This window comes from Scylla paramamosain, chromosome 2, assembly GCF_035594125.1.
Source record: "Scylla paramamosain isolate STU-SP2022 chromosome 2, ASM3559412v1, whole genome shotgun sequence".
NCBI lineage: Eukaryota > Metazoa > Arthropoda > Malacostraca > Decapoda > Portunidae > Scylla > Scylla paramamosain.
In genome coordinates this window covers 18,959,212-18,980,577 of record NC_087152.1, presented here as the reverse complement: position 1 = coordinate 18,980,577, position 21,366 = coordinate 18,959,212, and the positions used below count along the sequence as shown (strand labels likewise).

The window sequence follows — 21,366 nt, the reverse complement described above, 5'->3', positions numbered from 1 at the left end:
GCGAAGGTGCCTCTGGCGTTTCGCCTCTGCTAGTTGGGGGGACCTGAGGAGGTATTTTGCTGATTTTCCTTGGAATGACTACTGCTTCCGTGTCAGAGACCCGTCTTTGTGTGCTGAGCGCATAACAGAGATGATAGTGTCTGGCATGGAGGCATACATTCCTCACTCTTTTTCTCGTCCTAAACCTTCTAAACCTTGGTTTAACACAGCTTGTTCTCGTGCTATATATGATAGAGAGGTGGCCCACAAAAGGTACTTAAGCCTTCCATCACCAGAATCTCATGCACTTTATATTTCTGCCCGGAACCATGCCAAGTCTGTTGTCCAACTAGCCCAAAACTCCTTCATTAACAGAAAGTTTCAAAATCTTTCAAGATCTAACTCCCCTCGTGACTTTTGGCATCTAGCCAAAAATATCTCCAATAACTTTGCTTCTTCTTTCCCTCCTTTATTTCAACCAGATGGCACCACTGATATCACATCTATTTCTAAAGCTGAACTCTTTGCTCAAACCTTTGCTAAAAACTCTACCTTGGACGATTCTGGGCTTGTTCCTCTCCTCCACCCTCTGACTACTTCATGCGACCTATTAAAATTCTTCGCAATGATATTTTCCATGCCCTCGCTGGCCTAAACCCTCGGAAGGCTTATGGACTTGATGGGGTCCCTCCTATTGTTCTCCGAAACTGTGCCTCCGTGCTTGCACCTTGCCTAGTCAAACTCTTTCAGCTCTGTCTGTCAACATCTACCTTTCCTTCTTGCTGGAAGTTTGCCTACATTCAACCTGTTCCTAAAAAGGGTGACCGCTCTAATCCCTCAAACTACTGTCCTATTGCTTTAATTTCCTGCCTATCTAAAATTTTTTAATCTATCCTCAACAGGAAGATTCTTAAACATCTATCACTTCACAACCTTCTATCTGATCGCCAGTATGGGTTCCGTCAAAGCTGTTCTACTGGTAATCTTCTGGCTTTCCTTACTGAGTCTTGGTCATCCTCTTTTAGAGATTTTGGTGAAACTTTTGCTGTTGCCTTGGACATATCAAAAGCTTTTGATAGAGTCTGGCACAAAGCTTTGATTTCCAAACTACTCTCTTACGGCTTCTATCCTTCTCTCTGTAACTTCATCTCAAGTTTCCTTTCTGACCGTTCTACTGCTGCTGTGGTAGACCGTCACTGTTCTCCTAAATCTATTAACAGTGGTGTTCCTCAGGGTTCTGTCATGTCTCCCACTCTCTTCTTATTATTCATTAATGATCTAAACCAAACTTCTTGTCCTGTCCACTCCTACGCTGATGATACCACCCTGCACTTTTCCACGTCTTTTCATAGAGGTCCAACCCTTCAGGAAGTAAACATTTCACGCAGGGAAGCCACAGAACGCTTGACTCTGATCTTTCAAAAATTTCTGATTTGGGCAAAGCAAACTTGGTATTGTTCAATGCCTCAAAAACTCAATTCCTCCATCTATCAACTCGACACAACCTTCCAGACAACTAACCCCTCTTCTTCAGTGACACTCAACTGTCCCCCTCTTCTACACTGAACATCCTCGGTCTGTCCTTTACTTATAATCTGAACTGGAAACTTCACATCTCATCTCTAGCTAAAACAGCTTCTATGAAGTTAGGTTTTCTGAGACGTCTCCGCCAGTTTTTCTCACCCCCCCCAGCTGCTAACTCTGTACAAGGGCCTTATCCGTCCATGTATGGAGTATGCTTCACATGTCAGGGGGGTTCCACTCATACCGCTCTTCTAGACAGGATGGAATCAAAAGCTTTTCGTCTCATCAACTCCTCTCCTCTAACTGACTGTCTTCAGCCTCTCTCATCGCCGTAATGTTGCATCTCTAGCTGTCTTCTACCGCTATTTTCATGCTAACTGCTCTTCTGATCTTGCTAACTGTATGCCTCCCCTCCTCCCGCGGCCTCGCTGCACAAGACTTCTTTCTCTCATCCCTATTCTGTCCACCTCTCTAATGCAAGAGTTAACCAGTATTCTCAATCATTCGTCCCTTTCTCTGGTAAACTCTGGAACTCCTTGCCTGCTTCTGCATTTCTACATTCCTTTGACGAATTCCTTCAAGAGGGAGGTTTCAAGATACTTATACTTCAATTTTTTACTACCGCTTTGGACCCTTTTATGGGACTGGCATCTCAGTGGGCATTTTGTTTTTTATTGGATTTTGTTGCCCTTGGCCAGTGTCCCTCCTAAATAAAAAAAATAAAAAAATAAAAAAAAAAGGCAGGTAGACGTAGAGGTTAGGAGGGGGGTACACGTCTACCGTTCTCAGCAATTCAAGCTCCAGCTGAATTCTGCGGTCTGCATCCCCGACGCCGCTGCCTGCCTCGTGGGTGATGCTACCTTCCTGCCATTCCCCCGGCTGTTCTACCACTCACCCACACCCCAAACACTCACACAGAGATGCACACATACACCCAGGAGCACATATGTAACATTAATAACATTAGCCATCTTTAGAAATCACACATGACTTACACACACTTACCTCACCTCTCGTAAGTATAACCTAACTGTAATGACTGCTTAGTTGGTTCCACTTTTAGTTTTGTTGAGAGAGAAATCCTTGAGTATTAGGTATTTTCCTGCGAGAAGGTACTTGTGATATATGGAGAATGGGTTCTCCAAAAGCTTCACAGCCCTTTTTGTATTTTAATAATGTTCATAGTAAGTTGTTTAACAAAAAAATAAATTATGCTGTGCCAGATGGTCACACTAAATGATCAATCAACTATAATGAAATCTAATATTTTATGTTGTATTTTCTTGGATCACACCTCACACTAGCAGGTATGGATGAGCAATATGAAAGTTAAATTGGAGAGGAAAATTTTCAAAAGATATCAAAATGTATTATGGCAGCTCAAATCATTAATGCTTTTCATCTGATTAACAGGTAAGGTGTAAGTACCTTCCATGTCCAGTATACTAAACAGGTTTGTAAGCACATAATTGTTTGCAAGTTTATTTAAAACCTACAGTAAGTAAGTAGGCTAGAAAAAGCATTTTCTCTTCTATGACGCAATCAATAGTTTTTAAACTCACATTTGAAAAAATGCTCATTATATTCACCCTGATATTACCAAGGTCCTTCTCCCACAGTATGTCATGCAGAAATAATTACACAACTTTGATGTTTCCTATTTAATGGCTTATACAGTATTTCATGTACTGTCACTTTCTCATTTATAAGCTGGTAGTTTGGATATGAGCTTTTTTTTTTATTTCCAACTGTTATGTTCACTCACTAGTGGTGCAGTTACTCTAAGTTCTCGTAACTGCTTTAATTCCAAAATATATTTTCATCTCATGACTCAGTTTCTTTCCCCATTAACATGACTAAAATATTTTGGAAAATAGCTTTCCTAAATATTGATAGAGCTAAGATTGTATGAATATAACAGGATATATGCTCCAATTGCATAAACAGCAGGACAACTTGGATTTTAAAGTCACTTAATAAAAGGATACATATTTATTACAAAAGGGTAAACTGAATGTGATGTACACTGGCTGTATACCAATTTTAGAGCTATTCACTGATAAAACATATAATCTTTTTGTCATATTATAGCACTGAATACACATGAAAAGCAATTCAGCTAATACTTTACAATATGTGGTGCAGACTCAACAAGCCAATGAGACACAGAAACAGCCATTGTGTTTTGTCCTTGCTAAAGTAACATTTTTAACAAGCTTTATAATAAATTATCTCAACACATTAACCACACATTAATTCAATAAACACTAACATTTAAGAAATGAAAAATATATATATAATTCATATCTTTAATATATATATATATATATATATATATATATATATATATATATATATATATATATATATATATATATATATATATATATATATATATATATCTCACTGGCTTGAAGATGCCTCACCAAGCAAATATCCTTCTTAGCTGGTAAATAATTTCAAGCATCAAGTTCCTAGTAGACTTGGTTCAGTGATTGTACATACATACTAATCAATATAAAAAATCACACTTACAGTATTACACACTAAAGGTGTTGACTTGGGGATAATTTCATCTCTTAATGTATGTCAGCAGCTGACAAGAGCTTGACTGGAGAATGGTCAGAGAATGCAGCTTCTTGATGAAAAATAATTTTCAAGTAGAAAATCTAACTACACATGTACTGATTTTTGCTTGTCTTGGCAGATGAGTTGTAAGTTTTAGGAAGACACAGCTCTAGCAATGACTCATAGGGATGAGCAATGACTCATAAGGATGAGCTGTGGTCATAGTGCCAAATAACCCATAAATTAAGTCATATAATTTGGCATTGGTCATGTTGCACTAAGTAATGCAGGTATAATGTAAAAGAAAATTATGCAAATACAATAATAAGCAAATTTATAATTTCTTCTACTTGAACTAAAGGCAAATACTAAAATAAAGATTACATGAACTTATAAGTATATACTAGTGAATAGTCAATGGGATACCAATATAAATTTTGTTAGTTCAAAGCCACCATATTTAAGTGGCCTTATAGCTGAGGCCAAAGCACTGTTGTATTTGTTGGCCCAGTAATATACAATTTGATCACATAAGTAAATACACATTAACAAACATCCCAACATACAACTCCATTCCTTAACTCTCCCAGTATTGGCTCAGTAATTATAAAAGAGGCTGAAGTTAAAGCAATAGAAATCAGCCTAAATACTAAAGCCACAATACCATTTACTATGCACATCAATATGAAATGGTTCCTCACTTTTACCATGAGGTTGCTGAAAGTACCATTAAAGAACTGCTGCATGAAACAGACAGAATACATGTGGGATCCTTTTCAAGTGTTGTATGTTTCTGGACCTCAACCAAATTTAACATGAAGCCAGATAGTTCTCCATGACTTCCTACTCCTCCCTCATAAAACAAAAGCTACCTCTCCTCAACCTATCCCCTTCCTGGGTAATGAGAACACAGGAAAATTAAGGGACAATATATTGATGAGATAATAAATTACAGTTGCTTCATTTATGTAAACTGACGTCCATAAAACTTATCTGCAAACTTGTTTAACTCAGGATATTATCATCTAAGTCACTACAAATAATACCATATATCCCTTTGGCTCATATTCTATAACAAGGTGAGCACTGATGGAGAAAGAACAGGGGCCTCACCACCATCTTTCTATTGTTACTGCTAGAGAACAGCACAACAGAGGAAGGGGAGGGGAGGGGGAGCAAGTTTAATTTCAGACCTCCATGTTGCGAGCTCTTGGGCAGACTGCATTGTGCCTTCCTTCTCATCCCTTACACACTGCAAAAAAATAAAATAAATAAATAAATAAATTTGTTAATGACAACTAATTCTAATACAAAAAAGTCCAATAATTAGAAAATACTTCAAATGTTTGCATTGTATACATAATGATTTTTCTTAAGCCTTATGCAACAGTGGCCATTTATTAGCTGAGCTCTATTAAGAGAGAGAGAGAGAGAGAGAGAGAGAGAGAGAGAGAGAGAGAGAGAGAGAGAGAGAGAGAGAGAGAGAGAGAGAGAGAGAGAGAGAGAGAGAGAGAGAGAGAGAGAGAGAGAGAGAGAGAGAGAGAGAGAGAGAGAGGGGGGGGGGCATGAAACACAGAATGAAATCTAGTACTTTAAGCAATAATTCACCATATGGTGATCAGGAACTAGAATTGAAATTACAAAATGGAAAGGTACCAGTGGATACCTTGCCAATACCACACATCTTGATCCAAATCTGACAAGAAATTGTTAACTCAGGTCCAACAAAAATAAATAAATAAATAAAATAAATAAATAAAATAAATAAAATAAATATTAAATTAAATTAATCTAAATTAATAAAGAAAAAGATAGAAAAAAGAAAAAAAAATTCACTGAAAACTTATATCTTGCAGAGACAAAAAATATAGAACATATTCAGAAAAATTGAGATACAAATGAATGCATGACCTAAGGACTTGAAGTCACTCTTTTATGTTGATAGACTTGGTAATATATCCCTGTAAGTCTGCCTTTGATGTTGATAGTAATTGAAACCAGTGCATCCCTATCTGAAATCAAAGATCTTAAGGAAGTAGAGAACACAATCAAAGGAAGGTGCCTGATAGGCTGATAAAAGTATGTACAACTGCATGGAAAGTACAAATACAGGTAGCAACACACCTTTATCAACAAAAAAGCTTGAAATAGTGCATGACCAAAATACCATCCACTGGTATGACTCCAGCATGATGAATGTGATCAAGAATCTTAGTCAGGTGGAGATGCACTTTGCAGCTACAATCTTAGTAATTTATCAAATCTATGGATCCCACTGTGCCCTTGAATTTGAATTCCCATTCAGGAGATATTTCTTGAAATTTTGTTATGCTTATTTAACATTTTATCTATTATCAGGTCATATCATTGTATTCATACTTCTCTATACAATGAAGTGCTAATATACCTACTGGGAATAATGTGTAAAAAATTTTTTTTTTTAAATTGCTTGCAATCTTTTTATTATTACAGTAAAATCCCTCTTATCAACGGGACTGCCAACATGCCGGATACTTGAATATTGCCGGATATTTGAATAGAAGTGAAATTATGTCCACAATCACCACCCTACACTCACGCATCTTATCATAACAAAGATCAGCTGATCTTAATCAGCAGCTGATCTGATCAGCTGCTTAAGTGTAAGCACAACATGCTTCCTCTTTTCTACAACTTTAGGCATGATGAAGGCGTCAGGTGATAAACAGTGCACACGCGGGACTGAGTCACTGAGTAAACACAGTGCAGTGGGCCGCGGGTGGTGCGAAGCAGTGTGCTCTGGTGGCGAGGGGACAAAGTATGCCTCGCGTGGGAATTTTAATAAATTTTATGAGTACACATTGATTTTTTATTGATTTTAAGGCTCGGGGAAAAATGTGCTGGATACTTGAAGCTGCCGGATACTCGAATGCCAGATGAGAGGGATTTTACTGTACAACAAAAAAATCTGATGTGAAATATTTTGACAATATTTACATTTATTTTATATAACACCATTTCATAAATGGGCCTCAATTCTGCATTCAATGCTGATCCTAACAAAGTTAATGAAAATGGCCTATCTTGTATGAGTTGAGCCTGAGTAAGACAACACAACTTGTTACTATAGCATGTGAGGTGCAGCCCCACATGCACAGAACCCTTATTTCTATGTTCCTCAACATTCTGAAAACATATTGTTAATCAATACATAAAGTGCTCAAACTATAAGGTGCATTCTTGGTGGCCCAAAACTGCATAACTATACTACCCTCACTTCAGCTAAATTCCTGAGGCCGTATCAACAAAGATTCTTAACTATAGAGATCTTACTCAGACCAAATTAAGTGTTGTGCTTAGTCTAGGTCTTAAATATAAGACAGGTCTGAAGTGTGCTTAACTTTAAGAGTTATGCTGAGACTAAGTTGACCAAAGATGGCCAATCATCGACCCCAAGCCTGCCACCTCAAGAATCATCAACCTCATAAGGATGTTCTTGATGACCTGAATGACTCTGAACTGTTGGACATATACAGAAAAAAACTGCAAGACGCATTTGGCAAGAGATGCCTTGAAGAGCTCTACAGGAAAGAGTGATGCACTGACGCTAGTAATTAAAGTAATAATTACAGTGTTATTTAGCCAATGGGGAATGCAGCTCTGCAGCAATGATGACCTTGGACCTCTATGTCTCCTGTTGTTGGAATGTCTCATTTACCTTCTTAGTAATAAAGCCCCATGCAGCTTTTTGTGCCACTGAATGAGTGAAGCCCTTCAGGCTACATCTTTCCTCATATATTTACTGGTAGAGGTAGGAAAGTCTTGCCATCAGTCCAGCTGGGTTTCCTCTATTGGCCTTTTCAGGCTTAAGGATCATCATCTCCATACTAAAGAAAAAGGACAGGAAAGGAGGCGCTGCTGAGTGGGAGTGGCGGGACAACGCTGGATCAAGGACATAAACACTGAGACAAAATACACATGCCTTGCATGGGATCCAAGTTGCTTATAAATAAATAAAAATTTATGTGCTCGATGACAAATTATTTTTTATTAAAAAAAAAAAAAAAAAAAAAAAAAAAAAAAAAAAAAAAAAAGGCACTATTAACTCAAAATTGAGAAATATTTTACTGTTCTGCTCTTTCATCATTTCAAATGTTCAGCTTACACAACTTTAAGACCACCTAAGAGCTAAGCACAAGTCTAAGCAGAAGGCTGAGACAAACTCCGAGAATCTTTGTTAATATAATATGGCCCCTGGCACCTAGGCGGGTTGGCAAGGTCGTAGCTGATTGGCTGCACCGCTCACTTGCTAGCACTTGCATCAAGCCACATTTTGCATGCTCGAGTGAGAAATGTTTCTATATTATGTGCCATAACTCACTTCATATATGGGACGGCCAGTTTTGTTTGACACCATCAGACTCGGCAGTGATTGTACAATCAAGATGTATTGTAAAAACTTGACAAAACAAAAAAGAAAATGGTATTATGACAAGTTGAACTAAGATGTCAAAAAATATTTACAAGTATAACATTTTACTTGTGCTATTTTCAGCAGCTAATCATTGAATGCTGAAATATATAATTACATTACGAAGGAAAAACTCTTGTGAACACAATACACAATCAGAATGCAGATAAGCTCCACATACTGAAAACACAGTCATTTATAGCAACATGTCACTCGCTGCAACCATCACAGCAGTGTGCCACTTGGTGTTGCATGTGGAGGTAGAGGGAAGTTAGACATCAAACAACTGGGATGGTACTTATAAAGTACTCACAATAATTGTACTCATGGCAATGAAAAATTCATTGTTTTCTTTGATAAGGACTATGGGTTTTCCCATCCTCTTTCATAGTTATGAGTGACTGTTACGGGTGACTGAAACCTGTATGTAAAATCTTTGTTCTGTTCATTGATACAGAAAGGTCGTGGAAAGATGAAAACATATATATTAGCATATTTTTTGGTGGCAGTTATATTACGCTATCTCTTAAATTAAGACGTCACATCCCAAAATTGCCAAAGTTAAGCAGGATTATGCATGCTATGGGTTAAAATAAACTTATTCAAAATTGCTGATTAATTAATAGCCAGCATAATGTTACGTCTGAAAAATGGTCCTCTTTCTTTTTTTTTTTTTTTTATCTTTGCTTATCCCATTATTTTTATTCTTCCATAGTATTGTAATGTTACTGCAAAAGATTGCTTTAGTCCTCTTTAAAAGCCTAATTTAGTTAAGGAGGCTGGGTCATGTTGCAAAAAAAAAGTATTGCTTTAGTCCTCTTTAAAGCATAATTTGGTTAGAGAGGCTGGGTTATATTGGTTAGGTTGGAAAGAGAAAAAATAAGTAAAAATATATAAAAGTTAATGAATAAAAAATAAAATTGTACAATGAAAATATTCTTCAGAAAAGCAAAGGTATTTCATGTAATGGAGGCTGTTCTAATACACTTCTCTTTAACAAACTTTTATTACAAGTTTGAAAGGAATGAATTCATGAAAACTCAGGTATTGAGACAAATTTTGCATAACAATCTTTCAATCCCTGTCTACCCATAAATGCATATCTATCTATCTATCTATCTATCTATCTATCTATCTATATATATATATATATATATATATATATATATATATATATATATATATATATATATGAGAACATCAAGACCGTAGGGGCTCAAGTGCTGCCTCCTCAAATATGGAGTTACACATCAAAAGAATTGGCAACTCTTCCTCTGTCTACCTATGACATTTGTAACACTGTTTTTCAGCTTCCACATGGTTGAAAGTTCTGTAGTAAGCAAGTGGAGTCATGACTTATCGACCTGGGATCCAACTGTTATGTGCAGTGGTTGAGGCAAAGGGCTTGTTCATTTAAGACCAGCCAGGTCCAAGTCCAGTGAGAAGGAACCAGCCAATGGAAGCATGCAACGCACAGCACACAACCACCTCTAGCCCAATCAGTGTTTATCTCCATAAGAAATGCATCACTCAGAGCCAATCACTGCACTGCTTCCTAGCCTTCGTCATGCTTCCTCCCCCAGTCCTGCTCAAGCCTCATTCATATCCAATCTTTTCCTCTCAGGTACAAATCCTGCTGATAACTGGTATTTTTCTGGGACAATTGCCTGCTTCTTGGTTCACCCAACCTTAAAATGGGTACCAACTAGCTATGCAGTGCACCAAATCAACTACAACCTTACAAACCCACCTAAGGTGCCAGGAATCTAGCTTAAGTGAATGGAGTATAATTATACTCCTAAGCTCCATCTACAAAAGACAGCCAAAAACACCCTGACATTACTGCCAGATGTACAATTGTTTAGTTCAGTACATGGCACTGATATAGGCACTTGCCTAGTGTCACCATCAGTATCAGTCACCAGCTGATCCACAGCCACCTGCTTCCCTGCTCATCTTATGCCACTTCACATCCAAACAATTTTACTTGTCTTTGGCATCTGGAGTGATGATACTATGTTCGTTCAAACTGCTTTTACTGTTCATTTTAAAATGATAATCACATCTACTTGATATTATACACAAGAAGATACATTTACTTCATATGTTTTTAAGTCTCTTAAAAGTCATGGTGTTTTTAAATTGCATTATGACAAAGACAATTATGTTATAAACTTCAAGTCAGGAATATGAGGGATGCCATACTGACACACATTTTAAGTTCAAATGTTTTCAGATCTCACTGGAAGATTTATTTTCTTGAATGAGTGCACGAAGATATTGATGGTCATGTCACTTAGAATAATTTCAGCAGAGCTAATTTCTTCACTACAATAGAACAGCATACTTCTCATAGGACATACATTTCCTATAAATGTTATTTTAAGGTTATACGTTATGTATTCTTGGTCACATTTTCTCTACGGTTCATGAAATGATGCAGATGATTTGCCTGTCAGTGTAAACTCCACCCACTTCTCCATAAACTCCACACACTTTCCTCTAGCATAAATGTTTTGCTCAAAGGGCAAACTTATGCAGGGATAGGTTTGCCTCAGGAAGCAAACCTACTAATACACAGAAGCAGATGCGCCATTGATAGCATAACTAGTTATGCAGTTTTGGGCCACCAAGAACAATGCCTATAATTTGACATAAAGCCATAAGTATGAAGATTAAAAATGTCTTTGTTCTGCTTTATGATGAAAGGCGGTTTATTTCCACCTCCTATGTCGACTAAACAATAGTGTCAGTGACTATCATTCACTCAAATATTTTTAAGTTCTTCCCCTTCTGTTGCCTTATACTTTAATACATGGCCTTGAAATAGGAGACAAAAACTAAAAGCAGCTTTCCTATAATCTAATTCTAAATGTTTTATTTCAGCCATGAATCCAAAAATTTTAAAAATGTACTACAACTCACTGGCAGAGTTGTTAAACACCAATGAGTGCCTACTTCACTGGTTGTGGCTGCATATAATAAGAACACAGCTCTATATGACACACTCCATTAACTAGCATTTCACACTGCTGTTAGTATTCCCTTCAATCACCTCTTTCTATAGTGTTTTCAGTACGCCATTTTCTTCAGTGTATGAGATGGTTTCTTGGCATGAATGTAACTGGCTTTTGTTTACCTAAGCATTTCAGCGAATTCAAAATCCCAACATCCATGAAATATGTTATACAGTAAATTCTGAGAATAAAGCAATAGGAGCACAAAGGTAGATGCTACTAAATCATGTTAAAAACAACTTTTGTGTAGTTATATTTTATTTAATCCCTAATGAACCAGAGGCAGTTATAGCCGCTTTACCAGGCCTACTTACTAGTAAGTAAGGCCAGGCTTGCTTACTTGAAGGCTGTTATAACAGTTTTGTGATTTTTACACTAAACTTAGCTACTTTTTTTGTCAATTTTTTTTAGTTCATTCATTAGTAATACCACCTGCAAGCTAATTAGGCTAATCTCTAAGTCTCTGCCCCACTCTAAACATGTCCAAACATAGTGATTGACAATGATGAGTCAGATTCCCAGCCCACTCCCTCCCACCTCCACACCTCAACACTATGCATATTACCTGCTCACATTCAACCACTTACTACACGTCTTAGTGAATGCAATGGAGCAAGAACTTGATAAAATTGTTTAGTATGCATGAAGAGACCTGTTTTCACTATACATTAGCCATATCCATAGCCATATCCAGTCAGGTGAAACAGATGCAAGGCAGGCAAGCACACTGTGAACTTACTAAAGCTTGGAAGCACATTTCAGACATCAAACTGGTCTCCATCATACCATAGGTAATTTTTTTTTTCATGGGCACAAATATAATCTAGGACAAATATTTCATTGATGGGGCTCAGCAATTTACAAGGAAACATCTACCTGATATATAGATAGATGTAAAAACCATACTAAATTACCACTATGCCTGTTGCTGATCTCTATATAACATATACATACATACCTTTACAAAAGGGTACATTTTTTATTCTTCTTAACCCTGACTGAAAGCGCAGCCTTGGTAGCAGTTTCAAACACCTCCCGAACACCTTCCTTGGTTTTGGCGGAACACTCAAGATAGGCAAAGGCATTAATCTTTTCAGCCATGTTACGTCCCTCCTCAGGCCTAACTGGTTCTTGCTTCATCTTTTGAAGTTCCTTAATGGTTGTAGCATCATTGCGAAGGTCCTGTAGTAAAAATAAATTGCTCACAAAATGCATTCATAATTGCAACACTGACTCACTACTAATTCTGCAAAAATATACAATTTTCATAATCAGTGCTGAGGCTTTTAATGTTTACTCAACATCATACTTCAAAATATAAATATTTATGAATATTTGTGTCTTATCTAGCAATGGCTGTAGGAAAACAACAATCTACTTGAAAGTATTATAAACCATATTAAACATTGTGTTTTAGTCACAAAAAACATTACCTTTTTGTTTCCCACTAATATAATTGGAACATTTGGACAGAAGTGTTTAACTTCTGGTGTCCATTTTTCTGGTATATTTTCTAAGGAATCTGGGGAGTCAATGGAGAAGCACATGAGGATGACATCAGTATCAGGATAGGAGAGTGGCCTCAGTCTGTCATAGTCCTCTTGACCTGCAGTATCCCATAGGGCCAGCTCCACCTGCCAACACAAAAATCACAAGTTATAAAAACTGGACTAACTATCCATCATTGGGTGGCAAAAGTGGCTGTCTGTGACAGACCTGAAAATGAACAAGGCCATTAGGACTGTATGCTTCAATAAGAATGTAATGATAAATTATAAGAATGGTTATTGAAAATTATTAGAAAGCAGTGGACGTTTTGGATCTGAATGATAAGACCATCTGATGGCAAAGAAGAATAAAAAGTAGTATATGAAAGATATACATGTACGGGGTCCCAAATTTACACTGGAGTTCCACTTCTGCACTCTGGTGTAAACCAAATTACAGCGTATGTTGGAATCAATCAAGGCAAGCACCCAGACCAAAACTTCTTTCCTTGATCTATCACTGCATGATGACACATTCATCTGCCACACTCACCAACTAGTTCTTTGCATTATTACTATTTTTATCAAAATGTAATAATCTTTTTTTTTTGTTTGCTTTCTTCATTTAATTCAGAAAAAAAAAAGGTTGTGTCTGATATAGTATGTGTGGTGTAGTGAAGAGATTAATGTATTGGAGGGCATGCTGGTACCCTCAGTGTGAGAAAGAAAAAAAGAAAGAAAAAGAAAGAAAGAAAGAAAGAAAGAAAGAAAGAAAGAAATAATAATAATAATAATAATAAAAATAATAATAATAATAATAATAATAATAATAATAATAATAATAATAATAAATAAAGTGATTAAATAAAAGTAAAAAATATATAAAATATTAAATATAAATAAATAAATAAATAAATATATAAATAAATAAATAAATAAATAAATAAATAAATCAGCAAAGGAGAATGTGCACAACTACGAAATGAAACAGGTTGAGACTGCCATAAGCTGAGGACTTCCAGTAGTTGGCTGGGATGAGTGGACACGGATGGATGAAAGCTATAAGGCAAGAAACAAGAAGGGCTGTGTAGACAAGGTTGAATGAAAATTACAAAGCAAGAAATAAGGAAGATTATTAAATGCATGTCAAATAGTATGGAGTATAGTTGAAAGGACACAAAAATACTAAAATTCCCATATGCTCTGTATGCACCAAAGAACATGAAAATAGTGAAAAAGTTAAAATTAAACCTTGAAATTTTAGAAAGACTTGATTGAATGAAAGCAAAAGATAGCATTAATGAGTAAATAGAATTTAATAAGAATGTTAGGTGGCTAGAAAATGTGTGCTGAACAAGATTCACTTTCTGGCAAATTCCCTCTTTTGGCACAAGATAAAACAGCATATGAAAAGCAAACGGGAGTTGCTTGGCTACATGGTTATGAGTAAAAGATCAGGTGCAATGTGATGGATGCAATAGTTGAAAGGCTATGCTTGATGGGCTAAACAACAATGATAAATTAAAATGAAAACAAGTGACATGGGAATGTTTAAAAAATAAAGGAAAATGCTTTGAATCAAAATGTTCGGAAATTAAAGAATAAGAGGAGAATATAAGTGACAAGTAACTAGTGCTGAATGATTAATGGATAAAAATTAAAATGCTCATATCCTTTTATGCTCAAAAGATACTGATGGGTCAAATGGAAGGAATGCTGATAACAAAAGTGAAGCTATGAAGGAAGAAAGATTACTTTGCATTTGTGGATTTAACAAAATTTATGGGAAGGCAATGCAAGATGACATATAAGCTGGTCATCATTAAGGGTTAAAGTTTGCAAAGCCATGCATCATGAAAAATGGCTAAATTCAAGTTCATAAATGGGTTAGATAGCAGCAAATTCAAGGCAAATGTATAAAAAAAAAAATAATAATAATAAATAAATAAAAAAATAAATAAAATAAAAAATAAAAAAAACACTTGATCTTAATTGCCTACATACAGATGAATACCCAAAATACAGCAATCTCTCGATTATCCTAGCACACAGCAACCAAGATCTTACCAGATAATGGTGAAAGCCATATAATTTATCCTTATCCCCACAGGGCCCTCCAACAGCCACAAACCCAAGAGTAACCAATGAAAATAATGATAGCAGTATGCATATATAATAATAACACTGGCTAGGGCAGTATAATTAACAATATTACAAACATTAAAGCTAATTTATAAGCTGAATACCCACGCATTATCTGCTGGTAAGATTTTTTGTCTATCTCATGCTGAAATAAGCACAAGAATTTTTGGCAGATAATATATCATAAAGATGGATAATGTTTTAATACAGTCGAATTGCTGGTGTTGAATTATAATGCACAAAAGATAAATGAGATTACTTAGACGATGTTAGGCCAAATAAAGAAATCATTGAGGTGTTATAAAAATCTATTTTAACATATAAGCATGGAAGGTTTAATGCAAGGTTGTTTTCGTTTAAATCAAATCATCTAAATCAAGTGATTGCAATCTACTTAAATGAGTTGAAAAGTTATTTAAATCAAAACTAAGTATCCTATACTTAAAATGATGTGTTACAATGAGTAAAATATATGAATTGAATAAAAATTACATCATTACATCTAACCCTAGTTAGATGAAAGAAAAGTGTGTAAAACAATAAGTGCATTGAAATGAAAAAAAAAAAAAAAAAAAAAAAAAAAAATTAAAAACAATAACTAATCACATACATAAGAGCAAGTTTGGTGTGGAATACAAGGTAAACATCAAGGATCCAAGCAATTTCAATGAGTTACTTGAGAAGTGTCTGATGAGCCAGGAATGGATGGTAAAAGTAAAGAAAGAATGTACTGTATGACATATCTGGCATGTCAAATAGAGATGAGGGAATGAAATCTAGAATGACAGATGGTAAAGTTTGACACCTTGAGATAGTTTAGCTATACTGAAAGAATGGCAGTAAATAAATGATGGCAGTAAATAAATGGCTAAGAGTGTACATATATGTGGTAAATGTAGTGGATGCAAGATGACAACTTCCTGTGAAATGAGGGGACTGAGAAGTAGAGTATGTGATATAAAGGGATGAGAAGATAAGTTGGTTAGAGCATGTTCTGCACAAAAATAGAAGTAGACTCTCCTCTCATAGCCATCTCCAGTAGGGAAGTTTCTAGAACTATACTACAAAGCTGCTTTTAATCACAAGTAACATATCTTCATAACATTTCTTACACAGGCAAAATGAAGATAGAAGCTGAAACTATCACTATTGGAAAAAAGGGATACAATTTTTCTTGATAATCACTATTAGGATAATACTAATAAATACAGTAAAACCTCCCTAAACCAAACCCGATTAAGTCAAATATTGGGTAACCCAAATGCCCTTATCAACCTCCTCAGCCAGTCTGGGCAGTTCCATTCCATCCCTAATCACACCAGAGCCACTAGCCAATATTTTGACTCAGACTCTGAGTGACAAGCAAAAATACACTATAGTCCATTCACTTAAGCTAGACTCCTGATGCCTAGGCAGGTTTGTAACCTCACAGCTGATTGGCTGCACCACTCTTAGTAGCACTTATGTCACACCACATTTTACATGCTTGAGTGAAAAATGTTTCTATATTATATGCCATAACTCCCTTCATATACAAGATAGCCAATTTCTGTTGACACTATCAGTCAGCAGTGACTGTAGAATCAAGATGCACTGTACAAACTTCACAAAACAAAAAGGAAAATGGTATTATGAGTTGAACTGTGAAGATGTTAAAAAAATGTTTATAACATGTACATTATGCTCAATATTTTTAACAGTTAATCTTTGAATGCTGAAGTATATTATTTAAATAGCAAACACTATAGTGCAATCAGAATGCAGATAAAGCTCCACATATTGAAAGTTATTTATAGCAACATGTCGCTTGCTGCAACCACCACGGCAGTGCGACAGTTGGTGTGATGGTTGGTGGTAGGGGAGTCCTTGGTTAAGGGGCAGGGCAGCAGCAACACTGCCAGAACCTTCCAGACGTGAGCAGTAGTATGAGTGGTGCAGCCAATCAGCTGTGAGCTTTTAAAAACTCACTTAGGTACCAGGAATCCAGTTTAAGTGAACAGACTATAGTAGTAGAGTGCATAATGTTATGTTAGCTCTAAGTGACCAGTGCACTGTGTACAGTTAAGTGAGCTCTTAAGTGAACGCTAAGTGTGTAGTTGCACAATGTTAAATGAACTCTTTAAGTGACCAGTTAGTGCGTTGTGTAGTGTGTAATAACAAAATATGCTGTATTTATCTATTTCAAGGCTTATAATGTGCTAACAACTATGCAGTAAATAACAACAAATGTACATGTTTATGTACAAAGAAACTGGCCAAAAAACGTGTTTTGTTGGATAAACTGAACTTTTAGATAAACTGTCAGCCACTTTGTCCCATACAGTTCAGTTAATGGAAGTTTAACTGTATTGCAATACTCTCAAACAGCAGATACTTTGCTATTACCAATACTTATGCAAAACTTCACATGGTAAAAATATTACCCAACCTACTGGCAAGTAAAAAAAAAAAATAATAATTCCTTTAAACAGGACCAATCTACTTAGGTGCAGATCCACAACCTTGGTCACAATTATGATAGTGTATTTCTAATAGGGTTGCCATACATGAACTATCAAAATTCCGGACACCTTCACTAACACCTGATTATGGTCCTGATATGATACTGGAGAACATGTAAATTAATTAAAAGAAACTCAACTTATTTACCTTTGCATATGGCTGATAATAAAATAATGTGTCATCTTCATTGATGAACCCTCTTCTTGCACTGCTCTCTTATGTTTCTCAGAGCTCACATGTGACTAAGTCATTAATGCCTTTATGTGCCAGTGAGACAAATGTTCCTGGTTTACACACCAAACACTTGGCTTCCCACTCATCCCTGCCTTTTTTGAAGCACGGGAGTTTGTTCTGGATCTCTGCAGTGAATTTACACTTTCATTTGGGCATCTTGACAAGTAATAGTTGTAATGACGAGGTCACAAGGCCGCAAACAGTAATCCAAACTGACCCCTATCAGAACTGGTGAAAGACTGGGGCGCGAGCGCGACGTCAAGTGAGGCGGCGTTGGGAAGGCTGCGAGCACCAACTTCATACAGGACCCATACACGTCAGAGTCTTGACCGAAACCAAACCAAAGCAGCTGCCACTCGGTGAACCCCCTCTCTCTCTCTCTCTCTCCCATCATTTCAACCCAAGGAAATTTAACAAATGTGATTTGAGGGATTTTCAAAAATCCCCCCGGACGCAGATTTCATTATCTGATTTCCAGATATGTCCGGGAAAATCCAGATGTATGGCAACCCTAATTTCTAATGAAGAACTAATACCACAATTTTTTTTTCAGGCATGTCCTGCAAGAATTCTATCGAGAAACAGACTTTGCAAGTTCATCAATATGCACACCTAAATTTACAGAATTTAGAATTTTTATGACATATTTCACTGTGGTATACAATAATTCAGTGCTAAAAGTAATGTATGAAGTTTTAAGCTTCTACAAAAATCTAGCCACTACAGTGTTTGGAGGTGACTGTACAAGAAAAGATGTCTCAAAGGGGTTAGTAACAAAGGAAAAGATGTGCTGAATAGCAATCAAAGGTTGAAACAAGACCTGAAATGAAAATCTGTATTGTAATCAGCTACTTTCCCTGATTTAAGCAATTCCTTTGAAACTGGATCAATGATCTTACTAGTCAAATAATATTTGTTTATTTCAGCATAAACATCCTTCCCACTATGTGGAGCTTACAGCAGACATACCTGTTTTCCATCTACTTCGATGTCAGCTACGTAGTTCTCAAACACTGTGGGCACATAGACCTCAGGGAACTGGTCCTTGGAGAACACAATGAGGAGGCAGGTTTTACCACAGGCTCCATCCCCAACTATAACCAACTTTTTCCTGATGGCAGCCATGAATTCTGGAAAGAGAAAAACAAAATCAGGAATGATAGTTTCACATGTAGATTTTTTCTTGTCAGATTTTTTAACCACCTTACACAGAACATAAAAGGTAGGCCTACTGAGTATCACTTATGCAAAGATGCACCTAGATTATGAGATCAATCCATTGATATCACTTAGAACATGTCATTTACAGCCTTACATTATTTCACAACCACTTTACAAAGGTAGAATGGCCTGGTGATCCACACCATAGCCAGGGTTATGTCACTATTTTCCCAGTGCAATGTAAAAGGCAACTAAAGGGGCTAGTGAAGATAACAGGAATCCTCTCTACCCTCTCTATATTCTTACAATGAGGCAAGATTTACCTATTTCTATTCAAAAAGATAACTAAGCTTGGTATATACTGCATAGATCTCCTTGAAAATATGACAAAGAAAGTCAATATGACAGTGGTTCATCCATAAAATAAACATTCAACAGCTTTTCTTGAGTGCTAAACCCCCAATGTAGCTCTACACATGACCTACTAAAGGCAGACAATGCTGCTTTTTCTTTTATGGCTTCACTGACTAAAGCGAAGCCATAGGAATGACTGCAAATCCTTCATACACATATACTTTATGTCATGATGGCATGACATACATGAAAATAGATAGCGTAACATTTAAAAATGAGAATGCCAACTTCACTTCATATGACTCATAAATAATGGTATCCTCTCAATTTCAGCATCTATTAGTTTCAACAATAAAGTAACAAAACTATTAAAATGCATCAGAAATTAAGTATAAATCCTCTATAGCTAAATGAAGAAAATGTCTGACCAATGCAAAGCATGGTTATGTTCCATAGATGGCCAAAATATTTCAAATAATGGATACAATTTTAATGCAACATACCATAAAATTTTTCTAGCAGGCCCTATTATTTTACTTGACTTACTCAGTGCCAAACGAGTAATCAAATTAAATGAAACGAAATAACATATTCCTGTAATTACATGCAAGCCACTAACTTCAAACCATACACAAGCAAAATAATGGTGACCATAACATTTACATCAGTCTACGGCAGAGCCAACAATGGCAACTACATTGCAATGACTACGATACGCCAAAGACTTATGATCTTAGTTATTTATAAGGAAACTATTTCCATTGGGAAATTGCTATGATAAGTATTAGGCTAGCTGAAGTACATAAGGAGCCAAGATGAGTTTGTCATCCTTGCTTATTGTCATAGCATCATAAAGCATTCAACCATTCAAATGGGCTTTAGCACTTGTATTAGGACACCACTACGCAATTTAGTACATGCTAAAAATCTGATGGCTTATAGTAAGAAAGAATATCTAGTTATTTTTTAGCATTGTTCCTCAGACAATACCTAGATGCTAAGCTTTGACAGCCATTTACAAGGCATGTAGTACAGAATAAGGTTAATCACAATTTTGACATCACAGCCCAAAACTGCATGATAATCCTGGGTTTCTTGGGTGGGGTGAGAAAAAATTGCAAAATTTGGCTTCCTAACATAAGCTATTATTTCAAGAACTCAGCACAGTAAAACTGGCCCTGGTAATTATGATTGTTCAATTATGCATTATTAAGGACTGAGTAAAATGAAAGCCACAAACCAGCTGATGAACACCACAGCCAAAAAGTATTAACCTCAGCTATCAATGAATTAGCTGTATATATTAGTTGGTTACACCAGATTATTGATACTAACAGTAACATATTACAAGTCAATATATCTGTGAACATTCAATCATTTTAAATCTGCCTGGAACAAGTTAGTGTAGAAAAAAAGGAAAATTGCATAAAAAATCATAAATATGATTGCCAAGAATTCACTTGTACTTTCTTCCATCACTGCTGGCTTGACAGCAAGTCACTGTCAAATCAAGTAATACTATGCACTAGGGAACCAACCACCAGAGGGCAAGCTGATTAATAACTAGTCACGAAATTGCCTTAACGACCACATTAACTCTAGATAGAAGTCAATCCCACCTTAAAAATGCGATGTACAGGTCTGTAAAGAGACTATGTAAACTGCAACACAAGGCAGTGTCACTGTCCCGCAAGGCTGACTGTCCTAGATATCACTAACCACGGCGGTGGGCGAGGTTACTATTCACACCAACCGTAGGCCGCCGCAATAGAGCTTTCAGTATATCACTAGAAACGCTCCGCAGATGTAATATGATGGTTTAACTTTGTCGAGATGTTTAAGGAGGATGCATAACACACCTAGGTTCCATGGCTGATGCTGTCTACCTCATGATATGTATGCAACGGTTATGACATATGCTGAAAACAATGACCTTAGCAACGTTGGG

The 21,366-nt window shown here is 36.3% G+C and overlaps 1 protein-coding gene across 2 annotated transcripts in view; it reads right to left on the bottom strand.

The window, feature by feature from the left end:
- Positions 1 to 3,480: 3,480 nt before the first annotated feature.
- The window catches only part of LOC135111528 (ras-like GTP-binding protein RHO), a 48,941-nt gene continuing 31,055 nt past the window's right edge, over positions 3,481 to 21,366 (bottom strand). For both annotated transcript variants that reach the window (XM_064024933.1, XM_064024941.1), the window contains 4 exons: positions 18,873 to 19,033; positions 12,972 to 13,172; positions 12,497 to 12,720; positions 3,481 to 5,323 (listed from right to left, as the gene is read on the bottom strand). In XM_064024933.1, coding sequence (XP_063881003.1) covers positions 12,499 to 12,720; positions 12,972 to 13,172; positions 18,873 to 19,033 — 584 coding nt within the window. In that variant the 3' untranslated portion in view covers positions 3,481 to 5,323; positions 12,497 to 12,498. The remainder of the gene's footprint in view (positions 5,324 to 12,496; positions 12,721 to 12,971; positions 13,173 to 18,872; positions 19,034 to 21,366) is intronic.